At 39.6% G+C, this 15,871-nt stretch overlaps 3 protein-coding genes and 1 long non-coding RNA gene across 4 annotated transcripts in view; 2 read left to right on the forward strand and 2 right to left on the reverse strand.

Moving 5' to 3' along the window:
• Positions 1–7,770, forward strand: part of LOC137967140 (DExH-box ATP-dependent RNA helicase DExH3) — a 19,415-nt gene extending 11,645 nt beyond the window's left edge. The window contains exons 9-19 of the mRNA XM_068813591.1: positions 277–447; positions 544–816; positions 1,913–2,107; positions 2,557–2,760; positions 3,026–3,095; positions 3,243–3,391; positions 3,883–4,191; positions 4,620–4,679; positions 5,125–5,277; positions 5,357–5,467; positions 6,538–7,770. Coding sequence (XP_068669692.1) covers positions 277–447; positions 544–816; positions 1,913–2,107; positions 2,557–2,760; positions 3,026–3,095; positions 3,243–3,391; positions 3,883–4,191; positions 4,620–4,679; positions 5,125–5,277; positions 5,357–5,467; positions 6,538–7,020 — 2,178 coding nt within the window. The 3' untranslated portion in view covers positions 7,021–7,770. The remainder of the gene's footprint in view (positions 1–276; positions 448–543; positions 817–1,912; positions 2,108–2,556; positions 2,761–3,025; positions 3,096–3,242; positions 3,392–3,882; positions 4,192–4,619; positions 4,680–5,124; positions 5,278–5,356; positions 5,468–6,537) is intronic.
• Positions 7,771–8,377: 607 nt separating this feature from the next.
• Positions 8,378–9,991, reverse strand: LOC137935507 (protein VAPYRIN-like). Its single transcript, XM_068780153.1, has one exon. The coding sequence runs from the start codon at positions 9,974–9,976 to the stop codon at positions 8,378–8,380; it is 1,599 nt and encodes a 532-aa protein (XP_068636254.1). The 5' UTR covers positions 9,977–9,991.
• A 2,904-nt stretch (positions 9,992–12,895) lies between these two features.
• LOC137934062 (uncharacterized) lies at positions 12,896–13,700 on the forward strand. Its single transcript, XR_011109155.1, has 3 exons — positions 12,896–12,936; positions 13,039–13,225; positions 13,502–13,700. It is a non-coding gene; the product is annotated as an uncharacterized lncRNA (long non-coding RNA).
• Positions 13,701–14,264: 564 nt separating this feature from the next.
• Positions 14,265–15,336, reverse strand: LOC137934061 (dehydrin HIRD11-like). The gene is made up of 2 exons (XM_068778263.1): positions 14,996–15,336; positions 14,265–14,429 (listed from the first exon to the last, which is right to left on the reverse strand). Exon 1 carries the CDS (start codon positions 15,283–15,285, stop codon positions 15,022–15,024), a length of 264 nt encoding a protein of 87 aa, XP_068634364.1. The 5' UTR covers positions 15,286–15,336; the 3' UTR covers positions 14,265–14,429; positions 14,996–15,021.
• Between the last annotated feature and the right edge of the window lie 535 nt (positions 15,337–15,871).

Consider the following 15,871-nt stretch of genomic DNA (forward strand, 5'->3'; position numbering starts at 1 on the left):
TATATTTGAGCACATATGGGTAGGGATGGAAGATATTATAAAAAAAATTTACTTATAAGAAAGGAAATTATTTATTTTATTTTAGCTACAAAGGAAGTGATTTTAATTTTTAGCTGAAAATTCATTAAATAAAAGAAATAATTTTTTTCTAAAAAGTGAAATCATTTCCTTCTCCCATTTCATGTATTTACCTTCACTTTCATTTCTCTTAATTAAAATTTCATTCAATGTTTAAAAGAAACATATTGCATTACACTTTTTTCACATTCACTACAGGGCTTTACATATCCTGTGAGAGGACATTTTCTTGAAGACATATTGGAAATGACTGGATATAAGCTGAGCTCGTTCAATCAAGTTGATGATTATGGTCAAGATAAGCTGTGGAAAACACAGAAGCAGCTGTTGCCAAGAAAGAGGAAAAATCAGATTACTCAGCTCGTGGAGGTATGCAACTGAAACAAAGATTTTGATCTAGACTTGATCTTCTTCAATGTTTTATTCTAAATAATTAGAGAACTTCACTTTACCCTGATTCTGCAGGATGCTTTAAACAAATCAAACTTTGAAATGTATTCCTCTCGAACTCGTGATTCCCTGGCTTCTTGGACACCTGACTGCATTGGATTTAATCTTATTGAGGCTGTTTTGTGCCATATTTGTCGTAAGGAAAGATCAGGCGGTGTGTTAGTGTTTATGACTGGCTGGGATGATATTAGTTGTCTGAAGGATCAGCTTAAGGCTCATCCCCTCTTGGGGGATCCAAACAGAGTTTTGCTGCTTACGTGTCATGGCTCAATGGCTACTTCTGAACAGGTAAACGATGAGAGATAGCATGCAGTATTACTCTATTCTCTATAATTATTTAATTTGTACATTGTTGAAATACTTGAGTAAGAGTATTTTGGTCATTTTACCATCCTATGTGGAGTCTAATGGGTCCAGCATATTAGGCTACTTGTTATAATGTTGTGTTTAAAGTTTCATACAATTCTGATACGTACTGAAGTAGTTATAAGACATCTTGTATATAGGGGCATTTCTGTCCTTTTGATGTTACTCATTAATTAAATCAATAAAGGGGAAGGCTCGACTTTTTGAGCTCTGACTCTGATGCAGCTTTTGGCTGCTCTTTTGCAACTTCTTCTCTTTTCAATTTCTCTTCTCTCTCTCTCTCTCTCTTCTAAATCTCTCGAAGGCAGTCGGTTTTCATACATTAACCTCTTTGCTAACGAAAATTCACTTTATGTTCAATGCAAGTTATGCTTACGGATATAAATTCTGGTTTCTTTGACATTGATTATGAGATCTGCTTTTTTTCTTTTCTTCTGAAGAATGGTGAATGGCCTTATTTCTTGGAGAAGAAAAAAACATTACAAACTTGAACCTTAAGCTTTAAGGATAAAAATAAAATAACAGGGCCAAAGCCTAGAACTTAAAGCTGAGGAGAGCTTCTGGTCACTAAATGGGGGCAAGAGACACTCTTTTTTGCCAATTGGTCAGCACATGAGTTTGCTGATCTTAATGCATGCTGCTAATCACTCTATTAGAACAAAGAGAGGAGATTTCATATGTATGCCTTAAACTTCCAAGGTGGAGGCTTTCTAATTTCAAACCAAGAGGTCACCACCGCTGAGTTTCCTTCTATAATATGTCGGCTCTGAAATTTTTTGAGTGTAGAGTAGAATGCCCTTCCTCAGGGGCTTCTAAGGAGTTAAGAGACACCTGGCCCAGATTAGGTAAGGAGAAAGGATCCTGATTGGTCCTTGATTGTACCCTCCACATGAGAGGGACCAAGATTCCTGGTGCTGCTTCCATCAAAATTTAATTTAAGATGCTGCTTACCATTAGTTTGCTGTTATCATTTATTAGCTGTTAATTGTTCTCACATTCCATGATGACTGTGTTGCAGAAACTCATATTTGAGAAGCCACCTCCTAATGTGCGCAAAATAGTTCTTGCAACTAATATGGCAGAAGCCAGCATTACAATTAATGATATTGTTTTTGTGGTTGATTGTGGAAAAGCAAAAGTGACTACATATGATGCTTTGAATAACACACCTTGCTTGCTACCATCTTGGATCTCACAAGCTTCTGCTCGCCAAGTAATATTTTCTATCTTTTCAGTTATTCTTTTCTTTTACTGTATGAAGGGAAATGCTTTTGATGTAGTTCATTGTATAACACATAATCAGATTTGCAATCTATGTCGGAAGCAAGTCCGAGTTTTAGAGAAGTGCTCAAATTTGTATTTTTTTTTCACTTCTGTGATATATATAATTCTGGGGGTGTCACAAATCTTGTAATATGTGTTAGAAAAAACCTATTCTAGGATAGTGTCAGTTATGAGGAATTAATTGAGAAATAGATCAATATATATTGCGTATGGATTAATCCTCAGAAAGCTAAGAAAATATTTCTAAGTCTTGATGAGCTTATGCATTTTAATGACACAATTATTCTTCGTTTGGAAATGGGACATAATTGTTGTTGATTACATATTGTTATAAAAATAGTTATTGATTGCATACTATTCTTTATCTTGATTGTCCAGAGAAGAGGCAGGGCTGGTCGTGTGCAGCCAGGGGAGTGCTACCATCTCTATCCAAGATGTGTATATGAAGCTTTTGCTGAATATCAGCTTCCTGAACTTTTGAGAACTCCTTTGAATTCTCTATGCCTTCAAATCAAAAGTTTGCAATTAGGAACTATTGGGGAGTTTCTCTCAGCTGCTTTACAACCACCGGAACCACTGGCTGTCAGTATTCTCCATGCTTTTCTTTTGGAAATCATTTTGACAGGTCAAAAAGAACAGAGAAAACAGTTTTGGTAGGCTTGTCATTCTTTAAGAAAAAAAGAGATAAAAAGTAATTTTTATAGGGAGACTTGATAAGTTCTGCTTCTCTCCAAGTGAACATCTGTCAAAATTGATTTCCATACTTAAAAAACATTTCTAGTTTAAATTGTTACTATTGAGTTCACCATCTATTTATCAAAAGTCTTTGCCAATTTTTAATTTACAGGTTCAAAATGCAGTGGATTTTCTTAAGATGATTGGAGCATTGGATGAGAATGAAAACTTGACAAATCTTGGTGAGGTTCTTTTGATTTTTTTGGATATTTTCTATTTTAAAGATGCATGAATTATGTTCCATTTTATGTGCCATTTTAGTTGGAGTAGAACTTCAAAAGCAGATTTGGAATATATTTAATTTTTCTTCTCCGGCCATGTGTTATCAGGAAAATATTTGTCAGTGCTTCCTGTTGATCCGAAACTAGGCAAGATGCTTATCATGGGGGCAGTGTTCCACTGTCTAGATCCCATTCTTACAGTTGTGTCTGGACTCAGTGTTAGGGATCCTTTTCTTTTACCTCAAGACAAAAAGGATGTAAGTAGGACATTCTCATATCTAGAATCTGTTTTCTCATTTATCTTTCCTCCAGCTCACTTTATATGCACCTTAGGGAGAATTTATTAAAACTTTTGCTTCCAGTTACCATCTTTCATAACTTTTCTTGGCTTCAGTGATGTTCATGTTATTGATAAGTACTTCATCAATTGTCTTAAGGTTTCATGGTGTCAGTGATTTTTATATTTTTATGAAGTACTTGCATCATCAAGTAGTAAGATAAGGCTCTGATGATGGTATGGTGCCTATATTCTGATAAGGTTCTTATTTTTTCTGTGTTTTCCCATTATATCCTCGAAAATTTTCAATATACAGGCTTATATCCAGTTATTTATGTTAAAGACGGTGGCATTTCTTTTATTTTTCATTCTAATACTTTGCGGCTTAAAGTTCAAGAGATTTTACATTCTGATTATTACAGTGATATCCTTAAATTAGTCAAAGTCCACTGAGAGCTTCATCTCCTTCAGGTGGCGGGAACTGCTAAATCTAGATTCTCAGCAAAGGATTACAGTGACCATATGGCACTTGTTCGAGCATATGAAGGATGGAAAGATGCAGAGAGAGAAGGATCAGCATATGAATATTGCTGGAGGAATTTCCTTTCTGCTCAGACTCTACAGGCTATTCATTCCCTTAGAAAGCAATTTAACTTTATTCTGAAAGATGCAGGCTTAACAGATGCAGATTCTGGCACCTGCAACAGTCTGAGCCACAACCAATCATTTGTCCGTGCTATTATCTGTTCTGGTCTTTTTCCTGGAATTGCATCTGTTGTGGTAAGGAGTTTGTTTTTATGTGCTAATGTCTTATGCTGTTTCCACATCTCTATATGAGGCCCTGTTTTGATAAGTGTGCTAGCACAGTTGCCACATCCTGTTTCATTCAGTGTGATGTTCTGCATATCCTGTTTGAGACGTTGTTAAGTCTCTAGATTGGACTGTCCATAGCTACATTTTCAACTTGTTGTTTGCCCATCATAAAGTAGTGGTGTTGGATCCTAACCTCCCTTATTTTTCTCTTTCAAGCTGATTGTCTGTATAATGTTGTACAACATATCCTGTTGGAGACGTTGTTAAGTCTCTATGTTGGACTGTCCATAGCTACATTGTCAACTTTTTATTTGCCCAACATAAATTAGTGGTGTTGGATCCCAACCTCCTTATTATTCTCTTTTTAGCTGATTGTCTGCATCCTTACTTTGTAGCACAGAGAGAAGTCTATGTCTTTCAAGACAATGGATGATGGTCAAGTACTACTGTATGTGGTAAGTTAAATATTATAATTCAAATGTATGGTCCTGTTGGGATTAGTTTTAGATTTCCTGAATATTTTTCATTTTTTTGTTTTCTGTATTCTTTAGTTATATTTTGAATGGTGAAGTTTCTTTGTGAAGCTGGTGAAGAGGGTTATATGAGGAAAAATAATTGCAAAATCACAGAAGAGGCAGCTCCTATGCCTAGTTGAGTCAAAATTAGCTCAAGTAAATAACTGATTGATTTTCATGAATAAGAAGTTTGTCGACTTTTGATTATATCCAATTTAGAGTGTGTTAATAGGATAAGCTTGTGTAAGTGGAGTTGTAGTTTTACCTGGCGTATAGCATGAAATCTTGAAACTTGCTGTTCAACAACAACAAAAAAAAGAATCTTGAGACTTGGATAAATATTCACTTCTATACCTTTAATTGATGCTTTTTAATTGTTTTTCAGAATTCTGTGAATGCACGTTACCAGACGATCCCATACCCATGGTTGGTCTTTGGAGAGAAAGTCAAAGTCAATACTGTGTTCATTCGTGATTCTACAGGTGTATCTGATTCCATCCTCATCTTGTTTGGTGGTGCTGTTTCTCAAGGAACCATGGTACTTCCTGAACCCATCGTTCTCAACATTTAGCTGTGGAAAAGTACTGAGGCAACTAATGAGAACTTTATCATCTCAGGCTGGGCACTTGAAAATGTTGGATGGTTACATTGACTTCTTCATGGATCCTAGTTTGACTGAATGCTATTGGAACCTAAAAGAGGAACTCAATAACCTTCTCCAAAAGAAGGTAATCCTAGATTTTATTCCATGAATTCTCCAACTAACTGCTGAACGTCTCATTGGCAACTTTTAGTGTGTTTTAAAGACTTTTTCTCTTTACTTTATTTGAAATATAAATATTTATGAACTTACAACTTCATTCTAACATAATGGATGCTGGATGTGAATGTCCTATGAGCTGGCTTGAATGCTATTGGAACCTAAAAGAGGAACTCAATAACCTTCTCCAAAAGAAGGTAATCCTAGATTTTATTCCATGAATTCTGTAACTAACTGCAGAGGGTCTCGTTGGCAACTTCAAGTGTGTTTTAAAGACTTTTTCTCTTTACTTTATTTGAAATGCAAATATTTATGAACTTACAGCTTCATTCAAACATAATGGGTGCTGGATGTGAATGTCCTATGAGCTGGCTCGAGTAGTGCATGTTTTTAATAGGGCTTTTTACTGTATTAAGTTGCTGGCCCAAGGTCTCCAAGAGTCTCAAGTGTAAACTGCAGGCTGGCCAATCTCAAGTTTGAAGGTTGAAACAGAATTGTCTAGGGAAATTTCGGCCAAGATGAACATGAGTTATTCTCTAGCTGTGTTAGAAAATTTATCTGGCAATGTTTGAAGGTGAACTGCATGGAAATTAAATAGTGTTTGTTGGTGGGTAAAGAGTTGCATCAATCTGCGGCTGTACCTATGCTGTGTGTCTCTGGCTAGTTGTCTGAGTTTGGGAGTTGTGGGGGAGAGAGGCAACATTATTTTTGGGTGAGTTATGTTACTAGTAGGGAAGAGGTTCTGAGTGACTTATCAATTTGGGGGAGAATGGACTCAACTTTAAGATGGTTTAGAGCAAATTCAAGCCTGGCACCATCATGACAGCATTCACTACTAGCTGAGCAAATATCTCAAGATGTTTGATAAGTCCGTTTTTGTCAACTGATGTGGCTAGTTTGAAATCATCGTTTTGTTATTTTCTTTCTTGATTATATAGTTTGTTGTTTTAATTTGAAAAATCATGAACTTAGCATTGGTTGTACATCTAGTTAATCTGAGGTGAGCATTTTCTGATGTCCACATTTGTGCATTTGCAGCTTGAAGATCCAACTGTTGACATTCACAGAGTGGGCAAGTATCTCATGCTTGCTGTGCAGGAACTAGTATCTGGAGACCAATGTGAAGGAAGGTTCGTGTTTGGGCGTGAAACAAAGAAGTTTAGGGCAACTGCTAGTGACAACAGGAGCAACAACAGTATTGTGAGGGATGGCACCAATCCCAAATGCCTGCTTCAGACCCTACTGATGAGGGCTGGGCACAGTCCTCCTAAGTACAAAACCAAGCACCTTAAGACCAACGAATTTAGAGCTCTTATCGAGTTCAAAGGGATGCAGTTTGTGGGGAAGCCCCAGAAGAACAAACAACTGGCAGAGAGGGATGCTGCCATTGAGGCTTTGGCATGGTTGACTCATACGTCTGATAAGAACAGGGATGAAGATGACAATTCCCCGCCTGATGTTACTGATAACATGCTAAAGCTACTAGGAAAGCGTAAGAGATCAAAGCAATCCCGAGGTTGATGTAGCCCCTCATATCTGAAGCTTCAGATGAGTTGCACTTGAAAACAGGCAACCCCACCAATAGGAGTATGCTCACAGTGCTTGATCTAGGCAACCTAAGGATAGAGCTGGTAGTCCGATGCTGACAGAGTTGGGGATTAGCTCTGCTAGTAGTGGATGATGGTGGCATATCACTGGGTATTTGTTTATTGTACAACTACGGGTTCCCATGCTGTGTAGATATGTTGCGACTCTTCAACCGAATGGAGCACTGTTGAAGTAGAAAGATGAGATATCAGTTGGTAAGGCTGTTTCAGATGGACAAGGCAGTTGAATGATTAACAGGGAGGGATGGCTTCTATGCAGTAGTTCCCGAGATACGATTCATGCAATTTTATCAATATTCTTTATTGGGTAATCTAGCTTGTAGAATGCTGAGAATGTAAATAAGTTATAAAATAGCCTATTACGCCTTGCTGCCCTGTAAGTACGCTGACATAGTGCAGGCGAATAGAGTTATTTTCTGGTTATAGCTTCTGGACAATGTTTATACCATTGCTGCCCACATCTCAGGTGAGTTTTCTTGGATTTTTGGACTCTCAGGACGTGCCAAAAGGGTTATGCCTGGCCTGAAATCTCTGCTAAGTTGATCCGTCATCGACGAGTCATTTCAGATTCTGAAATGTCCGTAGCAAGTCCGGCAGCACTGATTTGTACCCTTCATACTCAGACACAATTCTTAGATCATCTGCACCAACTTTCAAATTAACCATCAAGGCTTTGATTAAATAGTTTATTTTACTTCATTTATTCGTTGTCTCTGACTACGTAATCGTGCTTGATATCCATCCTTCAGTTTTTTTAAAAGGTTCTTGCCTATTTGAGCTATGATTTAATGTAAGGTCCATACACCCTCTCCGTATAATAGGTAAGCTTACCGACCACGTCTGTGGCCGAGTCGATTTGGGTCAGTACGGAGTTGGACCAAACTCCAAGGAATCGGCCGATTCATTTCCAAAATTCGAGTGTCCAGTACGGATGTGCATGCGATAGGCTTATATGCACCGCAGTGTTTGATGGAATTCTCATCGAAGAGAACAAGGTGCAGATTTTCAGGCAACACACGAACCATGAATCAACGCGAGGTTTTTATACATTGATTGAAAACAAAATGCAAATCTGAACTGAAACTACTCGGAGATTGATACAGAAACTCGTGGATTACATCACAGTATATGCAATTATGTATAGAAAATCACCACAGATCTACGTGCAGGTAGTGGATTCAGCACAGGTAATTCACAATGGCATCTTCTTCTACAAAGAATGAATTTGATCTGCCTTGCCTGCAATTCATCACTGTGATTTAAATTGCTTGCTAACTTGAACATGCTAATGGAAATGCTCCATCGATGCTACTCCGCCTTACGCTGCCTCTCTTCATGATTACCTTCTTCTTCTTCTTGATGTCTACGTGTCCGTCCTGAAAAATCGGCGGCGGAGCGACCCGGCGGGAGGACTCTCTGGTCGCGCCGCCCTGTATCAATGTCCTCGCAATACCTGAGAAGTGTAGTGCATCGGCGATGCCGACGGTGGTGATTCCTTTGTTGGTCCGAGCGTTTACGTCGGATCCTCTCTTCATCAGAAGCTCAGCCACCTCTGCCTGGCCGGCTTCCACCGCGCAGTGTAGCGGCGTATAACCTTCTTCGTCTCTAGTGTCAATATCCACGCCTTTTTCCAGTAGAGCGTGCACTACCTCGATCCGTCCTTTAAAACAGGCGCGATGGAGCGGAGTCCACCCGTGCAGGTCTTGGCCGTTTGCCGATGCGCCGGTGTCTAATAGCTGCTGTACTGCCCTGACTTCGCCCTTTCTAGCTGCGATACAGAGGCTGTCTCCGAGGCGGAGCACGTCGTACAGGCGTCTGTGACCGGATTCGGCCGCGAGGTCGTAGGCTGTCTTGCCAAATCGGTTGCGGACGTCTTTGTTCGCGCCCTTCTGCAGCAAGAGTTTCGCCATCTTCTCGTCACCGGCGGCGGCCGCCACATGAAGAGGCGTGTTGCCATTGGTCGAATCTCGGACGTCTGTCCGTGCGTCGCTTGCGAGGAGCAGCCGCGCGCAATCGCGACGGCGCTCCTCCGCCGCGAGATGGAGCGCCGTTCGGCCCTCGTTCGTCACCGCGTTGACGTCGGCTCCCTTGAGCAGCAGCAGCCGCATCACCTCCAAATGACCTTCGCCGGCGGCGAAGTGAAGTGCGGCCCATGGAGACGAAGACGCCCTTTCGGTTGACGCTCGTCGTGTCAATAGGAGCTCCGCGATCAGAGCTTCTCCGGATGCAGCCGCCGCTTCGAGCGGTGACCGCCCAGCTCGGTTTCGCGCCTCCACGTCCGGTTCGAATTCCAGCAGGAGTTGGACCAGGTCCGCTCGGCCTCGAGCGATTGCGATGTGAAGCAGAGTCTGACCGGTTGAGTCGACCGAATCGACCGGTCTCCACGACGAGTCGCTCCTTTCCAGAACTTCCCGGACTTGATCCATCGTGCCTTCCGCCACCAGTTCAGCCAGGATAGGCGAGCCCACGAAGATTATCTTTATCCCACTGTCGATGAAGACTTGCTTCTTCTTGGTGGTGAACCAGTCGTTCGGAACGGAGTCGAAGGTGGAGGAAGGGTCCTTCACAGCAGCGCCAGGAACGACCACACTGTGGAGAAGGAACGAATCGTCCGAGTGGAGACCCCTGTCCGGAACCGTCGAACCCGGCGGCATGAGGTAGGTGATTTCCACTGATAGTGTACATAAAGGTGAGATTATTCCCGACTGCGGGCGGACCGAGTAACGCGCCCTGTTTATGGCTTGCAGACGGAAGGCCACCGGCATGGTGTACATAACATTTCGGAGTGTGAGCTCGCCGTAACATTTCTGACCCGGTTCGACTCGAATTGCCACCACGTTGGATGGCTCCAGCTTTATTAGTCTATCCATGGCTATTCCCTCTCTGCAACTCGAACAAATCGAGAACAAAGCTTCAAGAAGTTTCTGTAAGTGGATAGTCGACTTTTCTGCTTCTCTTAATCCCTCCTTCCTGTGAAGCTGCTTTTCTTCTTGAGAATTCACTCAAAGCATTTCCTCGGTTGGTTCCTTGATTCTCAATAGCAGGACTCCTCCTGCTCCTTCTGACTTGATGGAGTTCTGAGTTAAAGGAAAACTCAAATTCATCCATGGAAGAGGGGATGCTGTTGTTTCTTAAGAGGAGAAGAGAGCGCCGGCCCTAATCAAAGGACGCCACGTGGTGGTGTTAAAAACTAAGATGACTTGTTCTATCCCGTGTCCGGACTACAAATTCCCCTCCCTAAGGTTTCTTTGCTATGGGGCAATCAAATGGAATAGAATTAAAAGGGTTTCTTGGAGTTCTATGTAGGGAATGTCCCTCTCATGTCTTATTAACAATTAATTGTCAAACCATTTGTATATGACATTTTGTAAAAACTCTTCCTTGTCTGCTACTTTCAGATGGGCTGTAGTGGAATCTGGAGATGCTGGCGATTAATAGACACCCCCCCTTCCCCCCCAAATTTTAAAATATATATATGGAACCTCAATATGTTAGCAATTCTCGAGTGTACTTGGTTATTGCTTGAGACTTTTTCCTGTTCTACAAAATAAAAGAACCTATTGTATAACCTCTTCAATTATATTTTCTTGAGAGGGACCAGGCAATCTGAAGCGTGGATTTGGGAGGAGTCGGTTGAGACTTACTAGGCTTCAAGAATATGGGCTGCAAGAGTCAATTATCATTCAATTCAGTTTTTGCTAGCAGGGCCGGGGGGTTGATTCACTACTTATGTCTTCCTTTATTTTTATATCTTTCTGAAACCTAATATGAAATGAATTTTTCCTTTCTCACCAGAATGATGACTTCTCACTGTTGAACTACTTGTGAATAAACAAATTCTTTCTTGTTGGCAGACAGCGTAAATGATGTGACCATCATCTATGTTCACTTAAAATAATGTTTAATACTAAATAAAAGCAGATTGATTTGGTCCATTAATTTCTTATGTAATGGTTTTGGAGTTTGCTTATTGGAACAAATTTACTAGTCTTGCAACTGCAATGAATTAAAGTAGAATAAAATATACCCATCTTCTTTCTTTGCCAGTCGTAAATTCCATGCCAGAAAGTACTTCTGCAGTCGTATTTATTTCAAGGCTTTGCTCTGTTACACCTGGAGGACTCTTTGGAATTCTTGTAGTTAATTAGACGCTGCACCAGAGTGTGCAATTGTGAAGAACTGTCAGGAAAACACTTGTCAAATGTGTGCAAGCTGAACTTCACATTTGGAGGATCATACCTATGTTGCTAATAGAAATTTCTAGTTAAATGCCTCCTACTCTCCAGGCTGAAACTCAAAGGTACATTTCCCGTTAAATATATGAGCAGCCATGGCAATGAAAGAGCACACTGTTACAACTAATAAGTTGTTTTTTATGATTATTTTTGTAGAATGAATCATTTGCATAGACCTTATGATTTTTGTGGAAGCTTTAGAAATATTCTCAATACCAGAGAAGAATATATTATGCATCTTTGCATTCGTAACTCTGACCATCTATTTCATACAGTATAGAGGCTGAAACTCAATTGAGTGAAATCATCTGCCCTGATGGCCCTCTTCATGGGCGAGGGTATGAGTAAGTTGGACCAGCATTGTAAGATTGTAGGTGACAGTTAAGGTTTGACAGGAGGCCGAAAGGATTGAAACTTAAAACAAATTTCGATTTCCACAATGCCTTTCTATATCTCTGCTTTGGGATCACTTGATTTAGTTTCTTACTTTATATTTTAAATACAAAATTGTGATCTTTTATTTTATATCTTAAATGCAACATTGTGATTTTATAGTTAATTCCTTTACCTTATATGTTGGTTTGTATTTGCATATTAAGTTTGGAAGCTCTGTTTTCCTCAAATCAAGGTAGTATTCAGTTCTAGCTGATGCGGCTACCCTGGGATATGATCCCTCTATTGAGGGTTCTATTGCTTAAAGACTTGAAGCAGTGAATAGAAGACTTGTATTTAGTAGAACATGCTGTCCATGTACATTCATTATATAGAAAAATAATGGATTTGAAAGGGATATGAAGACAAATGAGGAAATTTGAGAAAAGTGTAATTAGCTGTTAAGTATTGTTTAATGATACAGGCGAGGAAGCAGACCTTGGTGCTTGATGAGTTTAATAATATACACTACTAAGGTTGAATTGTGTGTGGCATTCCATTTGTCATGTTTAAGACATTTCATCACAAGATGTTGACATAGTCATTCAGTAGTATTAGCTAGCCATTGATCGATATGAATTCCTTTCTAACAGCAATACTTCTCCGCCTTTATCACCTGTGTAACTTAGCTGACTATTACCAGTTAGCTCTGCAAAAGAATCACTTCTCATTCGGTAAAGCTTGAAGCTTTCAATAGCAAATGCTGGGTTCACAGCCTGCCCAGATCATGGATGGAATGAATCAGATTTATCTATAGTTTCTCGTTTTTGTATCAACCACTTGCGTAGCAGTTGTTCAACCAATCTGACTGATTTGGGACAGATATCATTAGTGATTTTATGGTGCTCACCACCTCATTGTGGTTCATTTATTTTATGGTTTCAATTGGTAGTTGAATAGTTTTGAGTAAAGTTCAATATCCCGTTGTTCTTGATTTGCCAGAAGGTTAAACATATATTTTCTTCCTTTATGTTCTTCTTTTTAAAAGAATTATTTTAAAGGTAGGATCAAGGCTACTACTGTCTAATCCAATCTAAATGCAAAGAGGGTCCTCGCAGGCACTTGATTAGATGCTATAGTTGTCATTCCTTATTAACATGGTGAATAGAGAACAAGGGAAAAGGCCACACAGAAATGCGTCCTCTCTCATCATATAAACTGAAGTAGGCCTCTGATTCAATTAGAATTTAGAACAGAGAGCAAATCAATTTGGAAAAAAATACTGGATTCAATCAGATCTGACCATGGTTTTACGATACTTGCAGGTCTTATTGCTGTAAGATTGGCCAGAACCAAATCAGCAAAACAATGGAGGTTTTATGAAAGTACACTGGAGATAATTCCCAGAAGAAAAAGAACAGGGAAAGAATCCCTCGTCAACAATTGTCGTTACAACTTAGTTAAGCCACAAAAATCCAAACTTTCAGAGGCCTAGTGGTTATCTTGACTGCGGTAAGTAGAGATTTTATTAATAATCCCTGAAAGTTCAAAACTACCAAAAGTGTAATCATTGCATGCAATCAGATTAGAGAACTGCTATGAGGATATTGTAAGATAAGAAGTGGAGAGATCAGTGACACCATGAAAGTAAAAAACTTTAAAATTTTTATATGTAAGTTAATTTCATGCAATGGTGAGATGTGTCTCTTATCCTCTGTGAGGATAATCTATTCCTTTCCGCTGCTTTTATTCTGAAAGTTCTTTGTAGTAATCGCTCCTTTGTAACAGGATCACATGGAAGTCCAAGCGGCCTCGTTTGTTTTACAAGGTGCAAGCTGTCTATTGCAAATGAACTTGGAATCCTTAAGATGGTGATGCCAGATTCTGCCATTTAACTCAAATGGATCAACAGGTTTGTGGTGAAATAAACTTTAATTGCTTGAGATTCATGTAAGTTCATTTTAAGCCACAAAATTGAATTGCTTTAAAGAAGATAATATAGACTTGATAATAATTTGATAACTATCAGAGACAGAGAGAATAGACTTGGTCATTAGAAGATACTTTTAAGGATTTATATGGAGTGAACTATTTTTAGAGGAAATTTGATAAAAATATAAGACTCTAGACGAATAAAAATTGCCCATATGTAGGTTTTTAAGAGGTGAAGAAATGGTTAATTATGTTTAGTGAAATGGAATAAATTAACCTTGAACCTTTGAAACGGGATCAGCTGTGTCGTATGGGACCTAATCCGAATCATGAATTTCCTCTGGAATTTCAAGATGAGATAATTTTCCGTTTATAGGAATATACAAGCCAAAAAAGAGGACCCAGTCCACTTCTCTCACCTTAGTTTAATTCGTCGGTTACAGTCGGTCCAAAGAAACCGTAAAGAGGATCTCTGTGATCTGCTTCTCGGCGGCCAATTTGATCACATTAGTCCTTTTTTTTAGTTCAATTTGTAGCGATTAATGATCATTCGTTTGATGATGTTTGGATTTAGTTCAGTCAATGTTCAGAACCTGCAAGCTCAAGATAGAGAACGAAGTTTACAGTAAGACATATATTATGAAAACTAGGCATCACAAGGAGTACAGATTAGAGAGAACTTATTGACTTACACACAACATTACACTCTTAGACACTAGGCACTAGCAGTCGTAGTAATTAGCTTCCTCGAGAGTTCTCTGGCTACTAGTCACTGCACCCAACCCTACAATCACAAAGGCGAGAGGAAAATATTTAGTTTGCTAAGCAGAAAATGCCTCATCTTTGACACAGATCTGATCCAAACATGAGCAAAATAAAACAGACTAGAAAAAAGAAAAGTAAGGCTTCAAATGTGAATATCACAAGCTACAACGGGTACAATAAAACAGAATAAAAGACGAAAAGAAGCCTTTCAAGTGTAGATATCAAAAACTACAACGAGCAAAATAAAACAGAATAACAAACTAGAGAAGAAAAGGAAGTCTCAATGGTAAATATCACAAACTACAACTAAACCTACGAGCGATTAAATAAGAGAGAATTTTCAAAAATAAAATAAGAACAGTCTATAAAATGAGGATCTTCACGTTTAGAGATCTAAAATGATGCTAGGCGACAAGCCGGTAAAATAATATATTCTGCAATTGTAGTTGCAAGCATGACAGTAACATAAATTAAGAGAAGAATCACACGATACAACAGATCCACCACTAGAAAAACCAAAACAGAATCACAAGAAAAAAGGAAAGCACAAAGACTATATAATTCACATTATCGTTTCATCCTCACCTTCGATCCGTTTCCATTAAGGAAATCTAATCACTGTCGCTGCTGCTGCTATCTCCGCCATGTTTGTGTCCATCCTCATGCTTCTTCTTATCCTTCTTATCCTTCTTCTTCTTCTTCTCCCCGTCATGCTGTTGTCCGTGTGGGAGCGTATCCTTCAACTTGCCCGCCAATCCTTCCTTGTGCTGCCCTTCTTGATGCTTGTGATCGCCTTCGCCGGGCTTGTGCTTCACCTCCTCGTTGCTCTTGTTTCCGTGTAGCTTCTCCCCGATCTTCTGAATGATGCCCGCCATGATCAGATCTCTGCGAAATATACCTCCTTGCTTAACTCTGTGAAATGAATGGCGCCAACAGCAGATTATTTATAGGTGGGAGACGAGGGTGGAAATGACGAGAAAGCCTTCCTTTCAGGTATGTACCGTCGTGGAGCGATGAATCAGGGGACATTTTGGGGACCTGGAAAATGAAAAGGTCCAGACGAAGAGTCCGGAGAAATATCGCGGAGGCTTGACTGTGACAAATATTTAGTATCGGATTCGAGAGAAGCATCGTGATGACACATGGTAACTTTTGATGCATTAGTCGGAATTTGTAATCAGATAAGATTCTTTGGTTGATACGATGTTAATGTTAATGTTATCCTAGGGCCAAGTGGAATATGGATCGGGCCCAAAGTTAAGAGGTTCATCGTATTTGGACATATGTTAGACACCCTAAAATCCGGCACATACATTCTACCAATGGCTTCCTTGATTGTCAGAGCTGAGAGTTTAAATAGGTTGGTTGAACTTCGCCCAGGTTTGTGGAATGCGAAAAACAGAGATCAAGGGTGTTGCCCTCTTTAACAAAATTCTGTAACGAACAAAGACCTGAAGAAGG

Source organism: Aristolochia californica, unplaced genomic scaffold, assembly GCF_029961685.1.
Source record: "Aristolochia californica isolate CCGP_79_NKW_82.1479 unplaced genomic scaffold, dmAriCali1.0.hap1 SCAF_6, whole genome shotgun sequence".
Lineage (NCBI taxonomy): Eukaryota > Viridiplantae > Streptophyta > Magnoliopsida > Piperales > Aristolochiaceae > Aristolochia > Aristolochia californica.